This window comes from Plectrocnemia conspersa, unplaced genomic scaffold (genome assembly GCF_051122295.1).
Source record: "Plectrocnemia conspersa isolate PC_06_02 unplaced genomic scaffold, ASM5112229v1 ptg000013l, whole genome shotgun sequence".
NCBI lineage: Eukaryota > Metazoa > Arthropoda > Insecta > Trichoptera > Polycentropodidae > Plectrocnemia > Plectrocnemia conspersa.
This window is the reverse complement of record NW_028277177.1, coordinates 18676163-18694976: the sequence shown is the minus strand read 5'-3', so window position 1 is coordinate 18694976 and position 18814 is coordinate 18676163. Positions and strand designations below refer to the sequence as shown.

At 31.9% G+C, this 18814-nt stretch overlaps 1 protein-coding gene and 1 long non-coding RNA gene across 6 annotated transcripts in view; both read right to left on the bottom strand.

Moving 5' to 3' along the window:
- The window catches only part of LOC148227490 (fat-like cadherin-related tumor suppressor homolog), a 415262-nt gene that overhangs the window by 23707 nt on the left and 372741 nt on the right, over nucleotides 1–18814 (bottom strand). For all 5 annotated transcript variants that reach the window (XM_088201228.1, XM_088201225.1, XM_088201226.1 and 2 more), the window contains exon 5: nucleotides 5855–5961. In XM_088201228.1, the coding sequence (XP_088057354.1) occupies nucleotides 5855–5961 (107 nt within the window). The remainder of the gene's footprint in view (nucleotides 1–5854; nucleotides 5962–18814) is intronic.
- Nucleotides 10470–13506, bottom strand: LOC148227491 (uncharacterized). The gene is made up of 2 exons (XR_015811891.1): nucleotides 12555–13506; nucleotides 10470–12493 (listed from the first exon to the last, which is right to left on the bottom strand). It is a non-coding gene; the product is annotated as an uncharacterized LOC148227491 (long non-coding RNA).

Sequence of the window (18814 nt, the reverse complement as noted above, 5' to 3'; positions counted from 1 at the left end):
ACTAACTGTCATGAGTCATACGCGCTTCGCGACAAAAGAACGAAACACGACGTTTTACGACCATGTACGTTATACACAGGCGAAGTGATAAGATAAAAAATCAGCAAGTTCACATGGAAATATTTTTTTATAAATTCGACATTAGATATATATACTTTATTGTTTTAATATTTTTGATTTGTCTGTCCTCTCTTTTATGATATAAAAATCAACGTGTGGGTCATTTAAAAAGCCTGCGTGGGTCAGTGTCTGACCCGCGGATCATAGGTTCGCCATCACTGATTTAAACGCTATTAATATTTTATATCTACATATGTATATTTGTTTTAATTCTAGCAGCCAGGTACAAGAGTCCATGCACCGATAGCACCAAATATCATCCGCGATCTGAGGATTGGTAGTAATACAGTGAAATTTACCAAAATACGAATTTAATAATTCAATATTTTCTATTTAGTGTATACATATAAAATTCATTAAACTGGATGATCAGAAATTCGCATCGCTTTAGCTGTTACATGTTTTAAAATAAATATATTCATGTCTACTCAACACAGGATTATTTACGTCATCATGAGCTCTGGCAATGAGACGTATGAATTTGGACTGAAAAATAATGAAATTCCGATGGCACGGCGAGGTAAGATAAGAGATGACTCATTAATCAAAATTTTAATGAGTCATCTAAGCCTTACCGTTCTATTTCGTTATATGAGCTGGTTTATCTACGCCTATCTGCTTTCGTAAATGTACTATTTAGAGTAGCAATCTATTTTATCACTTTAACAATCGTCCGATTTTTACCTAAAGCAAAATCGAATAACACACATCTGATTATAATATGTCAGATTTTTGTAAAAAAAGTTTTGAATTCATCCCTATAAGTTTTCATTTCAACAAAGCCATATGAAGGTACAAAATTATTTTATAAAAGGATATGAATAAATTTAAAAATAACTTTCAATTTTACAATGAAATAGATTTACGCGATCAAAATTCCGATCGTTTTGTTGACGAAATTATAAAGATGAATTTGATTTGATGATCAAGTTTTTGGACTATTAGTTTTTTTATCAACGTTTAAAATGGCCAGGTGCGTTGTTAGTTGTTATTCATGTATGAAAAGAAAAACTGATCAACTTGTTTTTGTTTATGCCAATAGCGCGAAGTTCATTATAAAAGAAGGAATAAAAGGCTATCCGTTGTCAATTATGATCTAATTCAAAAGATTAAGAAAATTCGTTTAAAACAAATGTACAAAACGGTTGCCGAAAGATAAAGCAATCGAAAACTTTGAAACTCTGCGCGCGTTGGGTGCCAAAAAATATAGTAGACAAAGACCTTCATGCCGTGGTAATCAATAAGCGTAATAAAAGCATTAAAATCCATGGTGACTGTGTTGAAAACTAAATAAAGTTGTGTTCTAAAGTCAATCCCAAAATAAAATGCTTTGGAAATATGTGTTATACATGATATACGTATTTGATATGAGGAATGTCTCCGCAGATCGTATAAATAAACCACTTGAATGACATTTGTTGGGGGTGAAAACTCACGGTCGGATTGAAGTATCGCGCCGTAACAAAATAAGAGAAAAAGACTTGGAACTTTCCTTCGACACAAATATTATATATGTACATTTGAAATAAACATCTCCGGACGAGCGCGACTCTTTCAAAGCAAATATAATGAATGGGTTTACTTAGTACAGCGGGATTTGCGGTTTTTCTTGCTTTCAAAATTGAATGTTGATTAACGTCCGGTCGGCTGGTCGGCATTACGAGCGTTTCAACCCCCCTTTGAATAGAGACGCTTTTCCACTTTTTTTCTCTATTTTTCCTATTGTGAGAGAATCTTCGTTCGCGCCTCTAGCTCATCACACTTTCTTTACATAAATATGGATCATCACACCGCAATATAAATATCTGGTTAAGTACGTATAGATACAAAAAAGATTGTGTTGTTCTAATGAGATGTTTAGGTGTATGGACGATGTATAGACTATAGTACATTAATCGCTAAATCTTCAAGTGAAGTTAAATTACTACTTATTATAGTTAAAATATAATGTGAGGGACGTGAATTAATGGGTTTAATAAGCAACCGAAAAAAACCTGAGGTTATGATGATTAATTACAAAATATAAATAGAAAATAAACATTCTATATTATCTAGAGAGTGTCCACTACTTCGTATACTTAAGCTCATTATTCACGTTTTTTGTTTTTTTTTATTGGGTATGAACCAGAGGTAAAGTAAAAAAAATCGGTAGGGCAAAAGGAGCAATGTCAAATCTATTTAACCTTTGCGGTAAAATTGAATTATCCCAGTGTAGCCGTTGTGATCCGCATTATTTAAAGCTTAAGTACACCTATTTATAGAAATTTTGGTTTCTGGCTGTATCGATCCAGATGGTAAAACTACCTGTCAAAATGATCAAAATAGATAAAAATATGCTTCATGAATTATCGAGAAAAACAATATGACATTGTTCATATAATTTCGAGCATTCATACTCGTTGCTGTCATAACCCTTTTAAATGTATGGTTTGACGTTTTTATTTTTATTTAAAAAAAAATGAAACGCTCTAAATCTATATTTGTTTTACAGAATATTAAATTTATACCTGTTGATTCAGTCATTATTATATTTTTTTACTCAGACTTTACTCAAATATTTTTTTTATACGTTTATTTAATACGTTCACCGGAATTTAGATCTAGTGAAGTAAAAATGGCTCACGGGCGCTTTTTGTTTATAATCATATTTTTTATTCTATTATAATTTAAAGAAAACACATAAAGGGTAGAATAAATTTAAATTTATAAACCTTGATAGGTAAATACCACTCGGAAAAGCTTGAAAATTTAATTCTAATTTTTCATCATTACTCTCTATCTCATAGTCACGATTATTTATAATTGTTAAAAACAGCTATTTAATTTTTTAAATAGAGTGTAAAGGTAAAACTACTTTTGTCACATATGTCATACTATTGGACTTCAAAAAATTATTGAAAACGTAGCAGTGGCGCTGAAACACACCGGATCGGCGCTACAGTTTGTTGCAAGTTAAAAGAAACAATTATACACAGTAGATTGTAGGTTGATGTTAAATATTCGCCGTTGATTTTTCAACGGGTACAGTGCAGGCTATATGTTATAAATATGAAAAAAAATAACACCGGCTTCGGTTTGGATTTTCAAGAGAAAAAATCTTTGATATTTCAAGAGCTCGAGATAGAACGCGCTGGAACAACAGTTATTCCGCATTTGAATAATTTAACATACATAAATTTCAATGAAAGGCGAAAATGGCGTTCGATAACCGGAGAATATGAGCGAGGCGAGAAAATAACGAGATACGAAAGAGAAAATCGCATTAGGGTATGATAGAATATCCGACGAGAGGCAAAACGCTACGCCGAGCGAAGATTTGAAAGAAAACCAATCGAGACGATTGTGAATTGTGTTGTGCCGGTATATTTCAAATATATATGTTTATAAAACTGGAAACCTTTTGTTAATATCGGGCAAGTAAATTGTGAATCGAAACGGTGCGACTTTTACGTTTGCAGCCAGGAAATGCAAGCGCAAACAGGAAAATGTTGAGAGCTGCTATTGCTGTTTTCGATGGAAGGAAACAGACGTAAAAATTGCAGTAAAGAAAGCAGAAAAAGAGGAAAAAAGAAAGAAAGAAAGCGGTTGCACTAACGACACGAAAACCAAAAAGAAATAAATGATCCGTGAAATTTAACGATCTCCACAGCTAGCGGTCGTAATAGCGAAAAATGTGTAACGAAAATCTGACAAATAAAGCAATAAGGAAATAAAAGACGATGGAAAAAATGTGACAAAGACGAGATGAAAAATGGTGGAAATGACTTACGTTAAATATAATGAACGGCGCTAAATTATTTTATAAAAATTATAACTATTTATGTATGAACATTATCAACATAAGTGTATGGATAAATAAAAAACATCAATCTTTTTAAACTATTCAACATAAAAAATACAATGGCGTGGCTTTTTGTCGAGACAGGAACAAAATACCCAATTATGACAAGTTTAGCAAGAAAATTACTGTTACCGTTCTCATCGTCATATTTAATTGAATGCTGCTTTATCTGTAAATAAATATTTATTAAAAAAAAAAACCAAGATCGTAGGAAAAGTGATATAAAGTAACACTAAAAATCAGACGCTTTGCGGAAGCCTATCTCTACAGAGAATCTAAATCACTATATACAATGAGAGCAAAAGTTCTCTACTGATTTAATGCATTAAAATAATTTGAAATTATCGGTATACAGAAGAAAACTGTAAATTGTAACTGCCGTATGGATGTCATTAATAAATAACGTAAAGAGCAAAGTGCCCAATTTTGACCATTGAAGAACTATAAACCTTTTAAAAAGCAATATATATACAATATCTACTAATAAATATTCCAGCATCAAGGGATTCCGTCACTGTTTTGGTGAATATAGAGTCTCCAATTCGAGTAATCAAGTACTCGATACTCGAGTATACTTGTCTATTTTTCAAGTACTTGATAATCGAGTATTTTGAAAATTACTCGATTAATACTCGAAATTAAAAAATTTTGAAATATTTCAGAAACAAAAATAACTTTAACTCGGTCCGGTAAAGGTTAACGTCTTGCTTTTATTTGGCGTTTATGCCCGAAGTCCCGAGCTAGAGCGGTTACTATCAGGTATAATTTTTTCATAGTTCCATAGTTGCATAGTTCCGGTCGTCGGCTATGTTAGTGGGTACGACGGAGAAATTTATTTTGGATTTTCTGTTCGACAGTCCCGACTTATCTAATTTATGGCAATGAACAATATGAAATATCAAAAAAAATTTTTTTAGGTTTTATGACTGCAGTTGTAGCGTAAAGTGTTGTAAATTGTTTATACTGATCCCTCAGCTTAAAATATAAATCAAAACAATTGTGTGTTTTAAAGGCATTTAAAGTAAAGTCAGTTCTTTGCGAACCGTTTAGCTCTAGAGTGAAAGGGATTCACCCAAATACATCATCGAAGGATATAGATTTAAATTCTTCGCATTAATCAGAAGGAGTAGAATATTGTATATTGTTAAGAAAAAAAATCTATTCAAGAAGAATAACAAAATGCTATTTTGTCAATAGTCGAAGGAAATAAGAGAAAAGCAGAGAAGGGAATGAAATAAGAGAACATAAAAAGAGAGTTCAAAAAAGTTTATATCTATAAAAAGCGAACAGATATAAATTAGAAGCCTTATCCAACGCGTTAATGACAATAAGACCAACATCAACAACAACGGAAAGGGTTTTTTCCATAACGGGAATAATAAAACCAAAGGTTAGCAGTAATATTAAATTCGAGACACTTTTTGCATTATTGTTTTTAAAAAGTATGTTCGTGAAGTTAAAATAATTGTAAAAATTAACATACTAAGTATTTTATTTATTTATTTATATGTGCACGAATTTGAATAATAGTTATTTTGGTACATTTGGTAAATACTCGAAAGTACTCGAGTACTCGAGTATTTTAAAATTTTAATATTCGATACTCGAGTGGTTGATGGTTCGAGTAATTGGAGACTCTATGGTGAAAATATACTATTAGTCCAACAAAAGTGATTGAAGACTTATTTCAAATAATTTGGATGTGAGATTTTCATAGCATAGATTACATTTAATACTATCGAATGTAATAGTATTTTTTCTTTAGTTACTAATATGATTGTGATACCTTCAAACGAGAATAACTTCGTAGATACAGTGACGTATTTATCTTAAATGTTAACCATATTTATAGTGACTACTTTAATTATGATTATAATAATACAATGTAATTACCTTAACGCAAGAATGTAATGGAACAACTCCTTGATCTTGAGCGCAGACAGTCAGCCAATAATGATCAACAGTTTCAGCATCCAGTACCGCCAGAGTTCGAATGAGTCCTGCAAAATAAAAAAACAAACATATGATAAACAAAAGTCAAGTGAAGTGAAAGGTTCGATAAACAAGCCTCGAATGGCATCCAAGGCAGTATCCATTACCATTTTGTTACTCGGGGAAAACTCAAAGAGTGCCAGCCGGATGGCTCATTTTGTGTTCAACAGTTGCTTTCGCGCTGCTAAAAGCCTTTCGAATTGGAAAGATTTACATTAGACTAGTCTCTCGGAATGGAATGGAGCAGGAATTCCAAGTGTTTTACCCTAATACATAGACTCGATAATAAAGGTGCGGGATTTGCCAAATCAGCGACTCTGGTTTTCGGGGAAGATTTACTCTTTTACTAACTAAAAGTTAACGCTAGCGAATAATGAGAATATTTCTTTTACGTCCGTCCCGCGTTTGGTATCTTTCGGCGCGGATCGGGAACGTGACGCGAGTCTCAATTCAGAGACAAAAGAGAGCACATCTCCTTTGCAGAAGTAGTTCGTGTGTGGAATAAGAAGTTGCGGATGTTTAGAATTATCTTGGCGATTATCTGGCGACGCAAAAAAGATCAAATGTGATGGTTTGGTAAATTAAAAATGTGGGACATGCTTCAAGGACATCCTTGAGGACATAGAAAAATTCACGTGTAAGATCTACAAGTTCGGGTGGATTTAAATAAAATATTTAGAATGCTTAGAAAAAAATGTTAAGCCTCAAAAAAAAAATCGATTATGTCATAGAAGTCTCACAGATGACTTTCCACCTATTTCTGTATAATGAATCACGACTTCTTACGTTAAATTCCTTCAACTATTTTACCAATTGATTACACCATTGCCTTAAACAAAAGGAAATAAACTAGGTGAAGCAGAGCTTCCACAGCTTATATTAATATTATATAACACCACTAATAGGTACGCATCAGGAATACGCACTAAAAAATTATCATTGAACAAACTAAAATCGTAAAAAGAGTAATTTGGCTATGTAATCCAAGGGTTTAAATACACGATCTTTCAGTTAATGGAAAGAAAAATAGAATCCGAGTGCTAGATCGAAAGGAAAACGAGTCTAGGCTTAGGATCGTCCGCAAATGGACCGGTTAAAGCACAGTAGGCCCGCACATGTTACGGTTAGGTTAAATTTTTATTTAAATAATTATTTACTACGTAAATTAAAATTTATCTAAGCAATTATCAATTCACATTCCAATCAAACTATTCGTTAAACGTTTTTTTACTATAACGATTTTCATGTGTATAATAATTATTTTTTACGACTCTATATTTCAATACAAAGCAATATATTACGCAAATTAATTTGAAAGCTCTTTTATATTATCAACTAAATATTTTTTGCATTTAAAATAGCAATAAATTATAGTGCGATAAAATCAAAGTAAAACTCACTAAGCACTTCGAAACTTGCACAAAGCACAGAGTCGTAATGGAAACGCTCGTAGGTCAAAATTAAACAATTTAATACGCGCATATATCAAGCGCTAATTAATTATAATCACATATCACGATTCGTTAAGCCGACGTTTACAATCGGTTTCATTTTCAGTATTATTGTACTTAATGCGCATAATACATGTAAAGCTAAACGAATATACACATATAAGATGTTTTATATGAAATTGTATTATTTTTTAAAAATGCGTAAGTATAATATTATGTAAAAACATATTCTAGAAAATAAATTATGCAAAATAAAGTTGTATAAAATCTGACAATACGTCTTCTAAGTAATCGTTGAAAATCAGTAAATAAATTAAACTATCAATACCACTTGGTGATGAAACAAGTCCTGTAAATTTTATATTTAATAACAGGAACACATTGCACATTTTAATACTGCATTAATCAATTCATTCAATAACCCTGCATCAAAAAATGATACGCTTTTATTGACTGATAAAATAAAATTGTAATTCTAGCCAAATTAGGAATTGCCACACTCCATATGGTGAAGTGATAAATGCAAATAATAGCCATGCATTAAATATTAACCTTTTACACGGTAAAGCGATTAATTAATCATTGTGTACATATGTAATATGCGCGTCTAGAAAGGAAAGTAGGAGCAACGTCTTCAGTTCCATGAATTGTCAATTCACAAAGGTCGGAAATGTAGCTTTAAGTGAATAATACATACATCAGTCACAAAGGTGAAACAGTGCATAGTGAAATATTAAATAAAGCCGAAATTATTTCACGTAGTTTATGCGATTTCAATGTGGGTTACGAATGTTACAGAATGTAAACTGGCACGATAAGCGAGCTTCCTTAGATGGTGTAAAGAGACCAATTTGCTTTAACCAAATTCTGGGAATAGGATAATTTGCGGTACCCTAACGACTTTGTATAATAATCAAGGAACGAAAACTAAAACTTGGGAATGTATAGATGCAATTTTGATAAATATATAAACCAGATCGTATGGATTTTTATATATATAATATAGCAAATATAGTAGAAACATTATTCAACTTTTACGAGAGCGATAATATATCATTCTGGAAAATTAAGGACATATCCGGTCGAGTTACGGCAAAACGGTTACGTTTCAACGTCACTTTTCCGACATGGCTAATAATTATGGCGATGGAGAACCAGGGATTTTTAAAGAAAAAAACGAAAAAAAAAATAATTGAACGATCTTTTATTAGACTACGGTAAAATATCCGACGAGAGGCAAAATGCTACAACGAGCGATTTTTGTGATTTATATAGACAGAGAGCGTTTTACAACCTGCGTCAGTAAATTTCCGCTAATTTATATAACATGGTATTTTACCTTTAAAATATCCATTTAAATAAAATATATAAACAACATACAATTTATAATAACAGATACATTTTTAGCTAGCTTATACATAAATCAAAATTAAATAACACCTTAATTATTTGTATAATATATGTGTCTTATTTATGTAAGCTGAACAAATAGTATTGCACTCGTCAAGGTTTTAATACCGGTACACCAAGTACCGATTATCTTACCAAACATATATAATTATCGGTATTTCAGTATTATTAATTAAACTCATTTTTACGTCCACTATTTGCGCATATCTATACTAACTAAAATAATTTAATATTTATGCAAAATACAGATTTAGTAAAACACAAATCAATTGTGAATAAACATTTTTTATTTCTTTAGAAATAAGAATTCTCATTTTCACTCCTAGATTTTCTTGAAAATTCTCGAGAAATTTTGATAAATTAAAAATATATATAATACTATGGGATTTAAATATTACATTATACTATTATAGATATCATTATATATGTATGCAAAATATCTTCTCTGTATTTATTTTTGCAAAATATTTTCGCTAATATTTTCTAATATTATTCATAGTATTTTAAATATTAAAGAACTATAAGAACGGTAAAACATGCATTACTTATTAAAACATAAGTTCTTAATATAACATTTTTAAAGTCACATATCATCTTAAATGGATGGCCGATGGCCGAAAAACTGCGGAAAGCTCACATACATTTTTCCAAACTGCCAATTCCCACGCGCGGAGCGGTTTCTTCTCATCTGATTATAAATTAAATTCTTTGATTACCAAAGCAAAGATAAGGGTAATTAGAATAGTTGAGAAAATCATAAATATATTTTTGTAAATGAGCGAACGAAAACTTATATTGAAAATATTTTATATTGAAAATTTCACAAACTCGAATCGTTCCATGCTTCGAATTCCATGCTTTTCTGTGTTTTAAAAGTATTAAAGGCTAATGTGGTGTTAATATACTATTATAAAATGATTTTTTATTACTATCCTTTTTTGATTTTTGCCAAAATTGTATTGTTTTAATATTTATTTCAATTTCTCTGCTGATTATATATTTTTTATCTATGTGTAGATAAACATTTTAAGAGTTTGAAAATAAATTTACATTTATTAAAAATGTAACATATATTCAATTATAAACGTATTTAGTGTGTCTAAAAATATGTTTTGCACAATCAAATAAAATAAAATAATGACATATCACGTGGTCGAATACTGGCACATGATTGTTTTTTTTTTGTATCTTTGGTACTATTTTCTTAGGTCACGTTTGCATTTGTAGTCAAGCGCAAGCTTAAAACGCGTTTCAATAAAACGTATATAATTTTTTTTTATTTAATATTGGTTCTACGTGTTTTTTAATATAAAAAATAGGCATGTATAATATCGATTCTAGACGTTATAGAGATTTGATACAAAATTTGAAAAATGTAACGTTAATCAAAATCACTTTAAGAGGTAAACTTTCAAGTTTAGGAAATGTTTACAAAGGTCAAGTTTCATCGATGGACGAGACGTCGCTTTCACATTCGATGCAATTTATTATCTGTAAAAGCTTACTCAAGACGACGTCTATCGTTTATCCAGTGGTATGGTCAAATTGAAAACGAATGTTTTCCTTTTATTCAATTTCTTCTTGGAGTCATGAGCTTAAAATCTTAAAATCTCTTCATATCGTCTAATATGTTTTTTTCCTTCGTTTTACTTCTATTTTTATAAGTCCAAAAGCAAGACAATTTCGAAAGCGTTTATAGACAAAGACGCTTTTGTGCGGCGTCGTTTCGGTCAGCGCCGCAATCACGGCTTTGTGCTATCAAGTCTTTGCAATTCGTAGCCGGAAAAGCGGTCGGAAGCTAATTCAAAGCCTCGATGTTTACGATACTGTATATTTTACGGAATGGCCGAAGAAACTTGACCTACTAGAAGGGAGTAATGAGTATGGCAGGCGCTAGAGTAGCTTATGTAAATTACAAAACCTCTAGCATTCTATGTATTTGCATTATGTTATACTGAATTAAACGTATGCCTTGAATTGATGTTTCTAGCTTTAAAATCATATACATTGCATGTACCTCAAAATATGGCTTCTGACAGATATTATTTGCAGATTATATGAGCAATTCAATCACTTTATCTTCATTAAATAATGTATTCATTATCTTCAATATCTTGCAGTACAGTGTTTATAGCTGTAAATCTTGTTTAATATGTTATGCTTTTTAACTTTTAATAAATCTTCTTAATTGACAAGCATTGACTTGATTACTTCTACAGAATTTACCTCGTTGTGTTTTATTTCAGTGCAGTTTATTTATTATCATATAAAGCTTCAACACTATTTTCACTTCGATTCCTAACTATTCAGTACCTCATAAATTATAAACTAGTTGATAAATATATTTTTCATAAGATGCGTAAAGACAACGTGTCAAATAACAACACTTTTTGTAATAACTACACGTGACACCCCCAAAGCGATACATTAAAACAAAATTTTCCTAAACTTTATTCCAAATTATTCTCTCAGGGAGAGTTTAACCAATAATGTACACACCCTGTGTACATGCGTATTTCGTAAATGTTTACAGTATACATTGTTAAAAATTAGCTCGTCGGCGTATGTATGTATGAAAATTACGCTTTTGTTGTTATTTTTTCTATATTAAAAAGATAACCAATTAAATATTGTTTAAACGAATGCCTGATAATAGGTAATTAAGGCATGTTTTACACTATGATAACGCAAAAACAAGGATGATTGCATCATCTGATTTTTATCTATTTAGATCACTTGAATATTATTAATAATATAAAAATTACTTCATAAAAATCCAGTTTATTTCGTTAAAACAAAGATAGTTTTTATTGAATTTGTTGTCCGTGGGCTGCAGGCGTATCTGAAGTCAGTTCGCTCTGGATTTCAGACCAGTTCCCGTCGAGCTGGACCTGATGCAAAGAGAGAAGCGGCGGCTTCTGCTATCTTTGTTGGTCTTAGGTTGAGTCGGACTCCTCTTGGTGGTGACTCAAGTTAAATCTAATGCCTTGAACTCCGATGTAGATGGCAGTAGTCAGAGGAAATCTTCAAGAGTGGTTCTCAGACGAGGTGAAGTTTTAAAACATAATGTCTGAGGAGAAATAATCTGTCCGTTTTTCAGTGAGACGAACAATTACAGAAGGGTGGCGAATTGAATACGAATTAGCCGCTAAGGCAGGACAAAAGCGATCGTTTTGAGGATACATCTGAATGCACGAGTTATCTCTTATCAAGGCGGCGGATATATTATTTCTTTCTGATTTATGGCGCGTACCTTGTGACATAAATCCATTAAGAAGTTTCCCACGGTGTCCTATTATAACAAAGAAACTTATTTTTTATGCGGTTAAAACGCTTTATCACAATTCGAACTGGCCTTTTTAATGATTGATAGTATAAATTAATCCCTTTGATTGTCAATAAAGAAGTGGTTTAATCGATGAACCTTAAAAATATATACACCGAAACTCGAAATCAGAAAAATTGTATCAAATAGAATATCAAAAACTAGTTGCACATTTTTAATTGGTTTGCATTTTACCATTAACTAGCATTTTTTCTGATGACCAAAAACTTATATTTTACTAATGAATAACACAATTGGCTCAACAGGAGAAAAATGCAAAAAGTATGCAAAATTATAAATACTTTTGTATATAATTTCCAATATTTAATATACTTAATATATAAGTGTGTTTAACTGTGTTTTTTTTATATTTTTTAAATAAATTACTATTAAGGATTCAATGTTTTTATTTTACATAAAAATCTCAAAAAGCTATTGGTCTTAAATATCAAGACATTTAAGCATAAGTGAAAATGTTTAGAGATTGTAAAAAATATATTTAATAACGCAGAAATAAAAGTCTCATAAATCAATATTTTTTTACATAATTCAGATATTATGACTAAAAACATTAGCTTTTTAAAAGCATGTTTTATTTATCATAATAAATAATAATTGCAAATATGTTAGAGAATGCAATTGAAGCAAATTATATCAACGCGAAACATAAGATAAAAATATGTTTATCCTTTTTTAACAAATTTTGCAGTAAAATACACAAAAAAAATTTAATCTATGATTTATATGTTTTATTATATATGTATGTACTACATACAAACATATCGATTCTCGGAATTCGTTAAAGTGCCGAGTATCAGAATCGCTAATTGCCATTTATTTTTATAAAAGTTCAGGTGCAATTGGCAGAAATTAAACATTTTACTAATGAACCGCCATTTTATTACATGTATATATTTATTAATAAAAACAAAAATTTAACTGGCTAGTTAAAAAAATGTTTATAAATATTTAAGATTATATAAGAAGCTGCATATAGCTTATTGACAATAATTTCCTTAATAACATGTTTTTGTATATAAAAAATTCTAGACCAAACCCGCGATTCTATTTGCCACTCAAGTCGGGACCCAAACAATCTCGTCAAATGAGAAAGTTACTCCACTATTTGTGAGATTCGCAGCGAAAGTAAAATCGAACGGTCGGAAAATCACGATCGCCCTATCGCACATACTAACAAGTGTTTGTTCAAAAAGTTCTCCACGAGCATCCGTGTGGCAGCAGACGAGTCGAAAAGGGAAAGCTCGGTTCCGCCGACCGGAAGGCTCGGCACGCGCGAGCTTTTGCGAAAACTTTCGGAACGAGGTTACCCTCACGGAAAACTCGCGAAAGAGTCTCACGAAACACCCGAGCAGGGGGTATTATCTGGTTGGCACAGGTACAACGTTCCCAATTAACGATCGCACTAAATTACCATTACCTGGGAGTCCCATTTGGGTCATTAATTAATCCAGAATACGATCGATTTTCGGTCAAATAGAGATGGGTAATTCGTATAAGAATACTTATTTATTTGTAAACTGTTGTACAAATTCTAGCAATTAAAACATAATTTAAAAATCAATTCTTTATTATGCTGATGTAGATGGCTGGCAAATAAAGGTAGGTATTATTCGTGTAATGTTTCAGTAAAACTGTGATTTAGATATATTCGTAGATGCTACAAATTAAATATTGACTACTAATTTAAACTAGATTGAATCATTTATACTTTAATTATGTTTTTTCTTTTCTCGTGTGTGCGATATTAATTAGATATAATATAAAAGCAGAAATAATTGGGTATTGAAACAATTGTATCACAAAATGTTATCCATGCCATATTTATACGGATCAAACTTCAATGTAAAATAAAAATAGTAATACAAGAGTTTGCCACGACCAATTAGACAAAGAACACGTTGAACCTTTGATTAATACCATTTTTAAGCAGTTACAAGTCTTAAAGGGGCTTAATGAAATAATAAAATAAACATTAATGTGTATTAGTGATAATATAAGAATTAAAAATATTTTTTATATAATATTTTAGAATTTAATAATGAATTGCAAACTTTTTTTTATTTTTAGCTAAATTTTACAGTAATGCCTCCACTACACTCTGGAAGTTGTCCGAACCGAAGCTACAACTGAAGTCGGCCGAGATCTACGACTTCGAGTAAGCGCCCATACTGTCGCGGATTTCATATGCCCACGCGCTTCGCGGCGTGGATGACGTTCGGTCGGCGGCTGTTGTCACGTACAGCCGGCATATTTGCGCGCGATCGAAAAAAGTGCCAAATAATCGCAATTTTTTAATTGTCATGTTATTAAAATTACGCTACTAATAATTATAAAAGTTTGTGTGGGCACTCATCAATACAATATCAATGAAAACTTTTCGGTTGTAAATATTCAATTTACGCAAAATCTTTGTCGGCTTTTGCAAAATGCCATAAGGCATAAAAATGATACTTCAGAATACAAACACCACATGTGTGACTATCCTAGAATTTATCGCCATCGATTCTAAATAAGAATTCGTTATGGTGTGACATTTATATAAGCTGATCTAGGAAAATACATAAAGATATTGGAAAAGATTTTTTTTAACAAAATCAAGTACCACTAATTATTTTTAATTATTTAATTTTATATAGAAAAAATATAATAACGATATATCTGTTAGAAGAATATACTATCAAAAATATAATTAATCCCTTTTAACACCCTAAAATATTCAAAGATGTCAATAAGAGTCTGTTGAAGATCGAGTTTCATAAACGCATGTTAACATACGTCCTGCTGTAGGATCAAGTCCCCAAAAAGCATGTGGTATTATAACTTGACCACGTGACCACGATGCAGCGCTCGTCATGCGTGTTAACCATAGGACGCCTACGCGCAGAGCGAAATGGGAAGTATCTCACCGCTCGCGCTCCCTTTGACTCAGAAAAAATGCCGACAATGTTCGGAAGCGCTCGAAGCTGGCCAAGTCGACATAATTACCCCCACTTTATCTCTCGTTCTCGGTAACCTCGAACAACTTCCGAGAGATTTTAGAGCAGGCAGAACCGAACTCGACCGAAGTAACCAACTATATTCTCCGTCCTTGGCCAACCTTGGCCAACTTCCAGAGAGTGTAGTGTATGCATAATATAATTTATATTAGTTTCCTTGTTTATCATGGGTTTTTATTTTATTTTTTCAACATTTAAAGAGAATAAAAACATATACAATAATAAATTTATATAATATTTTGCATTAAATTTAGTTGAATTATTTGATTTGTATTTCAAAGCAATTACTTAAACAAAACAAATACATGTTTATACTGAAAAACACCGCAATATCGGCATTGAAATTCCTAATGCACGAATAGGAAAAATATTTTTTAATACTTTTATTCATTGATTTGTTTACCGTTTAATTTATTTTTAACCACAACCATTCAATTAAAACGTAGCAACCATATCACGCCCATCATCATCCACTGTTGCTCGTTTATTCTAATTAAAGTGTTAGTTTAACAAACGACAATTTTATGTATATGCAAATTATGTTTGGGCCCTATCACGGAACGCTTCCGTCCCACTCATATAAATCTTTCCTCGCGACACGAATTTATTGGTTAATTTGAATATTTTAGTAAATGTCTTCGATTTTTAACTCGTCACTAATTAATTAGTCGGTATCACGTTAAAATTTCATGGGTTCAAACCGTTTTCCGGCGGAATCGTTACACCGATTTCGGTCTAACACAGTTTCGACACACTCGGGGGTGATTAGATCGGCACGTTCATTAGGGGATGATCCCAGCGGATGGTAACCATCCCCGTCGGCTTGATTGTTCCTATCAATATCTAAAGATGGATTATGTAAATTTCAAAACCCAGCGGCGACGGTATGAAAAATCAAGTTATAATTAAGTGATATTATAAATTATGATGTATATGTTAAGTTTTAACAGAGCGGATTAATAATTACATTTATTAGAATAATTAAAAAAATATTTGTGCATATAATAACTGATAACTGTAATTTCATATTAAACTTGAATAAATGCTTTTTGATATATATACAAAAAAAAATGATACGTACTATGAAAGCTACACTACCCATTTCATATCCCTAATTTAGATCTTTATATATAACAAGCAATTTAAAACCAACCTCGATAAATTATATACTATGGAACACTTTTAGATAATCAATAAATTAATAAAAATATATTATCGGGTATTGCTTTTAAAATTAAGGAATTTTTGATAAAACTGTGTTTTTAGAACACTTATGAAGCCTATATTCGATCATTGACGACGGTTTAAAAATATTATTTTTGCTAGAAAACCAATATCAATATAAATGTAGATAACATCTACTCGATTACCTATATCAAAATGTTTCATAATAAAGTTAGAGCAAACGGGATACATTGTTTCCAATAATCAAGTATCATTCGTTGTGATTTGAAGCATACGATGTGATTGTGTATAAAAATCTCGAACACTTTTTCGATAAAATCGACAATTCTCAATTCTCCATTTGTTCCTTTTTATATAAGAAAGCCACATGTAATTTTCTATGTATACATACATAGTAACAAATGTTTTGTAAATAAAATGAATGCTATGCATATAAATTATTATATTTATTTACAGCAGCACAGTATTCTGTTAGTTATTTGCATGCTTCTATGGGGATTTTAACCACTTGCACAATTTATTATGACTTAATGATCATTTTGAATAAAAAGAACATGTCTTGAAAAGGGAGAGCTTACATTGTATTTTACACAATAAAATAAAAATCGCATGAACAAATAATTGCGTTAATAATTGATAGATAATACGTTCTACCTTTCGCCTAATAATATTATTCTTCTACCCTTTAATTATCGATCACTGGATTGCTTATCTTTTAAGGCGTTAACAGCTTTTGTAGGTGTATCCAAGAAGCGATGCAATTGGCCCGCAAACATCTTCATCTGCGATACGTCAGGGTTGTCTCATAATTTAAAAATATTATGAAAGATGTGACGCTTGGTCACAGAGGACCAAAAGAGACGCCACAGTATCACAGCAGCAAAGACAAGCGAGGACCCAGCATGTACACGAGACACATCACGAGATCACAGGTGCTCTACGAAATCACAGCCGTCAATAATAAAACTCGACACGCCAGCGAAAACTCCCCGACTTGATCTGCCATTCTCTACATACATGTGGTATATCATTTGTTTATAAAAATAAACTGTTACTAGCCTTTCCGGCATTGCTTTTGGCTGCATATTCACACCCCTTCGGTATCAAAACCCAAAACTTTAATACGCAATTTTATATATTTTATGGTGAATCATATTAAAAGAGAAAGATTTTTCAATTGTCGATTTAGTCGAAACGCGAATATGGTGTCCCATGAGATGAGCTGAATTAGGCCGTTCTATTTATCATTGTTTCCTGGTACAATTCGGGAACCATTCTCGGTTTAATATTCGACTCGTGCATTTATCAGTGCATTCGGTTAGCCCGCATCGGTGTAAATGGAAAATCGGCACATAATCGAATTACGCCGCCGGATTCGACGTGAACCATTTATTTTTCGGATAGAACCGGACAATCGGACAGAATCGAGGGATAAATTCACGGAAAATTTCCAATGGGCGAGTACCAATGCAATTATTTATACATAGTAAGTATGGTCTGAACAACTGATAATATTTTTAGGGAATCCAATTTTAGATCCCGGACGATTTACGATAACTACCAAGTCTGGGTTTAGTAAACATAATCCTGAAAATTTCGGGATTATTTTTTTGTCAAGAATAATCAAGTTATATTTCTTATACTGGGATTCAACTGAAATATATTATATTTGTAGCAATCTTGTTGTACAATATAACTAATGTAACGGATATTATGAACGTATCTTATCGGGTTTCATTAAGTTGGCACGCGCTAAAATTTCGCGTGTAAGTTTTGACTTAATATCTTATTTTAGCTAAATCATTACAATTAAGAATATTTTGACTCAAGCTTTATTAAAAAATATTAGATCAAGAAATCTATAATAATATATCTATTTAAATAACGTAGTTAAAAATATGCACCTTATTACAGTTGCTTTATAGAATAGAGAATTTTTTTAACCGGATACGATGCAATTATTACAATATATATAATAAAGGTCAAAAGCCACGATAAAAGCATGAGACTTAATTCATTTTTACCGCCTCATTCGCCGACAATGCCGCCAACCGTCATTAGGCAGCCCATCCAGTGATCCTCAATCAACTTACGAGCTAACCAAAACCGTCTCTTTCGACCTTTGACCGCTCACCTGTTTCGAAATTCTGGCGGCGGGTTTAAACCGACAAAGACTATGAATTAGGGCTAGCACTGCTCGCACAAAGGCGCGTGCATTCAGGGCTTAGACGAACGACACGACGGTCAAACCTAGGGTTATAATTTAGTCCAAATTTCTGGACGGCAATGATTTACATGGCCAATGAACATGGGGCGACGGCCATAACGTAATGATATTGTACATGTAACCGCAACGGTCGGCTACGTTCAATATTGTTGTGGGCAATGCGCGAGGGGATTACCCATGTACGGCTAATACACAGGTATGCCAGTGCGATGTTCAATTCAAAGTTTGACATTCGTTAATCAATAT